The 5,760-nt window shown below is 40.4% G+C and overlaps 1 protein-coding gene across 1 annotated transcript; it reads right to left on the bottom strand.

Annotated features, from left to right (window-relative positions):
• Positions 1–2,332: 2,332 nt before the first annotated feature.
• On the bottom strand, positions 2,333–5,760 carry stmn1b (stathmin 1b). Its single transcript, XM_080857947.1, has 5 exons — positions 5,715–5,760; positions 3,842–3,886; positions 3,228–3,400; positions 2,836–3,027; positions 2,333–2,593 (listed from the first exon to the last, which is right to left on the bottom strand). The coding sequence occupies exons 2-5, from the start codon at positions 3,855–3,857 to the stop codon at positions 2,537–2,539; spliced, it is 438 nt and encodes a 145-aa protein (XP_080714073.1). The 5' UTR covers positions 3,858–3,886; positions 5,715–5,760; the 3' UTR covers positions 2,333–2,536.

Genomic DNA, 5,760 nt, shown 5'->3' with positions numbered 1-5,760 from the left:
TTACAGTGGTTTGCATTCATTTATTTCCCTCTAAAATGGAGAGTAAGATGTCTCTTGCACCAATGCACCACTAGGTGGCTGTAGACATCAAAGGGTAAAAGAGTCCCCTCTGGTCAGATCACAGCAGATAATGCGTCCACAGACATTTTGGAGGACAAGTGCTCAAGCTAAAAAAAAGGGGGGGGGGGGCATCCCTCTCGCCGACAATTTTTATAGAATGATGTATGTAACATATAGAAGTACACCTTTCATGAATTAATCAGTTTAATGTTTCAAGACTTGTGTGCTATAGCCCCCTAACGCACCTTTAATACAAACCCAAAGACAATCAGCCCGTTCCACATCTCTAATAGTGCTCCTCCAGAAAGGGTTGACATATCTGCTACCATCTCTGATATTCAAATATGATTGCATAGACTATTAACAATGCCTGCCTAATCCATTATATTTGTTTAAATTGCCTGACAAGGGAACTAGGGTTTACACGCTTTCATTGACGAGGCTAATTATCGCCAGACAAGCTTATGTGTTGTGAAACTTTTGGCCTATTGCCTACTAAAGGCTACTTGGACAATTGCAGGCTGTATTGTGATACTTCTTTAATAGTCTTTTAGGTTCAAACAGCGACAAACAAAGCCAAAGCTTAGGGAACATATTGTTAGCTGGATGTCTCCAATGATGGCTGTGGTTACTGTGGCAGGGGAAGTTAAAGGGAAAAGGCATGGGCACGTGGTGTCGCTGATTCAGAACTCAAAAGCAGCTGTGGTTTTAGAAAAAAAACTCAAATATAAATTTAGAAATAGTTAAAAAAGAACTATAAAAAGGGGGAACTTCAAGTCAGAGGACAAAGGCATTTGTCTGTGTGGCCTACCTGAGCAGACCTCAAAGAGCTTTACACAGATAGGGCCACCTGCTGAGGATTTGTTGGCTGGCCTGAATCATTTCTGACAATCACCCTAGTCTATAAATTAGTTTAAAATTCTATTGTGTAGGGAATGTGCCTGTTCAATGGTGACTGCAAGTGTCCCGACCATTTAAATATCAAGCCATAGACTACTTAAGGCGTTCCTTCCTCAATTGTCCAAGTATCCAAAAAGGCAGCAAGTCACAAATAATTATATTCATGTACAGTAGCCTACAACTAGGTTTCTAGATTATTTTCTGTATGCCAGAAGTTGTATATTTATTCACTCAATATATTATTTATTCAATGTTTATTGTGTAAATCCAGTAAAAGTAATCCAGATAAGTCCAAGACCTAACAACATATCAATAGATACTTGACTCTTTAAAGAGCCTCTGTATACTGAACTGGACTTTTAAGTGACTGGGGTCTTGTAGCCTTTGTCTGTCCTTGACTTCTTCATCCTCGTTTCCTTCACGTTTTTATCAATTGGAGGGACAGACTAACCAAAGGAAGGAAGGAAGGAAAGTAGCAAAAATGTTATGCAGATAACAAGATATTTAAAATTTCTCCATGGTCCACACCTTTGAGGGTTCAAGCTAGGGATTGTCCTAATCAGTATTGCCAATGTATTATTTAAACTTGATTTGTTATTTTATTTATTAGTAATTTATGAATTAAACCTTATCATAGGAATTTGTATGTAAATGTAAAACAAGTCCTTTACGGTGTTCGCTAGTATCTTGGAGCGCATCCCCCGCGGACACGGCACTGCTAATAATACGTAAAGACAGCTATGCTACCACCCATCCCTGTGTAGACACACACAGCTGATACCAACTCAAGGTCTATCTAGCCTGTCTTTTGACATTGTTCACATTCCTTTGAATGACTGTACCTCCATATCCAATCAAAACACATACTTCATAAACAATGACTTCTAAAGAGATGACAATCTCTTTACTGCCATAGCATCTGTCGGTACACAATGGGTGGTAAGCAGACGATCGGTGGTAACAGGAAGTCATTTTGGTCTCTGATAGGTTAAGACCATCTTCCAATTTGCCAGGCATTCCACAGAATACTGAGGGCAAGCTTGTGATTGAGCATGCACAGAGCAAATCTGGAATTCTTGGGTATGGAAACTGAAAAATTATGTTGTAACGCTTACAGGGTACATTGTTACACATTACCATCTGTGGTTTCTTGTGATTACTGACAGATTGACTAGAGCTCTAGAGTTAAGAATTGGTATACCATTATGCTTCTAGTTTCAGTTAAGTTGTGGCATTTAAAAGACCGCCCCTGCCTTGCCTCTTGGCCACTGTCATCCATCATAAAACTATTTCCCTGGTACAAAATTCACCTAATAATATTCCATCATTGTACAGTTGAGCTTTCATCAATAAGAGACCAAACACAGATGTTAAGAGCATAAACGAACTGTGTAGCTTTATTAAGGTGAACTACCTTGTCCTTATGTGAGCACAGAAACAAAAGATATAAACAAAATATACACACAAAAACATAATGTTTACAATTCAACAGAAAAAAAAAAAATCTTTGGATACGTACAAAAAACCCATTATATCCCCACCTAAAAAGTTGAGAAAACAGAAAATGAGATGCAACCTAATTGTCCTCTTCTTTTGTTTCCTTATTCTTCCTAACCTCCTCCAGCTTCTTGTCCTGAAACACAGCAATGAAGGAAACTCAGTGTTAGTGCATCATCAATAACTGCAGAGATCACTTCCACCACTAGAACAGTGTAGCAGCTTAGTACATCAAAGGTAATCATAAGACTAGCTCCCAATTCCGGTCATCAAAATAAAAGAGTTATAATAGAACAGTCACCACCAGCAAAATTGCATACACATAACATTTAACAAAGCAGGAACACAGTCCCTGAACAGTACCATAATGGCCATTACCTTTTCCTTGAACTTATCGTTCAGCTCGGCCATCCGGGCTGCTCGGTTCTCTTTGTTGGCCTCCATCTTCTGATTCAGCTTCTCCTCTGCCATCTTGCTGAAGTTGTTGTTTTCCTCCATGGCTTTCTGAAGCACCTCCTTCTCGTGTTCCCGCTTCTCTGCCAGGTGCTTCAGCATGTCCGCTTCTTGGGTCTGGTTACACGTACACAAACACACACACACACACACAGCAAGTCATGGTTTGAAGTGGGAACTAACAGTACACACTGTGTACCAACGAAAGCTCAAGAATCAGAGATATCAATAAGTATGCATGTCATCGTGTCAGGGACGTTTATGTGATGCATATGCATATGTGTACATTAGGGTGTGTGTGCATGTGGGCGTGTTACCTTGCGCCTCTCTTCCGCAGCATCCAGTTTCCTCTGGATTTCCTCTAGTGAAACATCTTTCTTTTTTGGGGCGGGGAGGGGAAACTCGCCCTTGGCATCAGGAGCAGAGGGGTCCAGGAGGACCTCGAAGGCCTGGCCTGAAGCACGCTTGTCCAGCTCCTTCACTAGAATGTCTATGCACAGGGATAAGTTGTAACAGATCAGATCACACAATCTACAACAACATTTCAAAACCACCATAAAACGTTTTTTTTTTTTTTTTTTTTTTAATGAATCATAATTACATAATTACATTTGGTTAGCATGCGGGTCTCCCATGCCTGAGGTTATGTGTTCGAGTCCCGGTATGGGACCCTGCTTGTCTACACAATGCAGGTTACATTGTTGCCGTGACCCGGATTGGGAGTGAGGTTTAGGGGGGCGAGTGTAACAGTAGCCAGCGGGTTCAGTGCTGTGCAGGAAGTAAACCTAACTCCCGATGCCTTCAGAGACGTGCTAGCACCCATGGGTTTTAGCCCCCATGCTAGCACACCCACCTCCCATGGCCAGGGTTACGAGTTTGAGTCTGGCGCGGAACTGTGCTTGTCTACACGAAGTAGGTTACACATACTCACCTCCAGAGGATGCCATTGCTGATCAATTAGGTTTGTGTGATTTACCTAAGGAATAATAATAAACATAGAAGTTAAACACATTTCATCACACAAAGGCTTCTCTGCCTGATTTTCTAGCAGCTTCCTTGGCACAATGTGAGAGTTGCATAAGCCTCCTCCGTGGTCACAGATGTGTTGTAGGCCTAGTTGACTACTGCCCTCTTGTGACCAATTTCACAAAACGTTGAGCACCTGTCTTTGTTTACCATTTGGCGAGACAAATGTATATAGAATAACAGCAGGTTCTGCTTATTTCACATCACTAATGACGGAAAGGCAACAAGTCGAAGTTAACGAGCAGTCTCATAAGGTCATTATCAGACTGGATTCATCAAATCGATCAATTTCATCGAATGTATTCTAGCACCGGGCAAACTTGGGTTGTCCCATAAAATAATGAGGCCAAGTAGGGAATGCTAGGCAAAATAAAATACTGTGTATCGACCGTTTTCATACATTGCTTAAATTAAATTCATAAATAAACATTGCATTACATTGTTTTGTTTGCCTTGCTTTGGAATGGGTGTCACCGAGCAGTATAAATTCACAGTGCACCCAATAGACACATTATTTAATGTAATACTAACGCTTCCCCAATCAAGCTTGAAATGACGCGACTATTAAGAAAAAGATTTTGAATTTGTATTCATTTCATTATGAATTTCTATAAGCTTTTGAGACGTCGCCTTGGGCAGGGCGCACCAGGATCTTCGACATGAAGGCATTTTAAACCGAGCGCAAAAATGAATTAACCGTAATGTAAATAAAGACATTCACATAAGACGCTGATGTTAAAATATAGAAAATAATCTGTTATATTACAGTTTTGTCGTTATGAGCTGACAGACGCCCGTTAGGTGAATTAACATAGACAAAAGAACCGGTGGATGCTAGACTGCTGCATTAACAAAGACATCACAGGGCATGACTAGTCTGCGCTAGCTTCAGTGACATGAATGCAGCATTTAAAAGTAAGGTTGCCTAGTCTTTTGACAGTCAACAAACCATTTGTGTTAAGATAGTAAGGTACCCAAATTAGATCATTAAGACTGCAGAAATGGCGATGCCCACCTGTCGGTTTGAACTCTTCAGTTTCAACATGCAACGCTAGCGTTACCACCCACTGCAGACAATAGCCACCGAACGAGGATCACACCCATCCCATTTGTAGGCTATACACTGGAGTGACATCAGCCAACCGTTAATTTGACATTATCTAGGCTAACGTTTACAAATCACAAGTTGAACTAATGACTAATACGAATGGAGTCAAATAAGGTTTAATAACATTACATAACGTTACCCTTAAACGCAACCAATGCACAAAATGATTACGCTCTAAAATCATTAGTGGACAATACCATACGTAAATTAGCTAAAGTTAATCTGTAATTCTATGTTTCATTTCCATCTAAAGTGATTACTATTTACTTAGCGCATGAGAAAACCAAGGTAGTGTTCCTATGTCTGCGTTTTAGGACTATTTTCTATTAACTAACGTCAGCCAGCTGCGTTTTCAACGCTTTATTGTATGTAGACTCGACCCTTGGTGCTTCTTCACCATCAGTTTTCTTATTTCAAAAGAGAAAGGCATCAGCACATCAACACAACCGCAATTAAAATGAGGTTATCTGGCAAGCTAAGTTAGCAAACGTTAACTTGACTAAACTCATAGAGCGCACATTTTCTTAAATCACAGCAACACAAAGATTTGCCGGTGGAAAAAAAACTACAATATAAAAAAAGTGCAATTCGTTTCAATATGACGGCAACTGCCGCCGTTCAGATCAGTAATCACCTAATACATCATCTTTAAAATATTGTTATGCCTCACCTTCAGGGTGTGAACTGACAGGAGCACAACACGCGCCGAGTTCTCC

This window comes from Sprattus sprattus (genome assembly GCF_963457725.1).
Source record: "Sprattus sprattus genome assembly, chromosome: 19".
NCBI classification, from domain to species: domain Eukaryota; kingdom Metazoa; phylum Chordata; class Actinopteri; order Clupeiformes; family Clupeidae; genus Sprattus; species Sprattus sprattus.
Note: the sequence above shows the minus strand (reverse complement) of the source record. Positions and strands in the feature narration are given on the sequence as shown.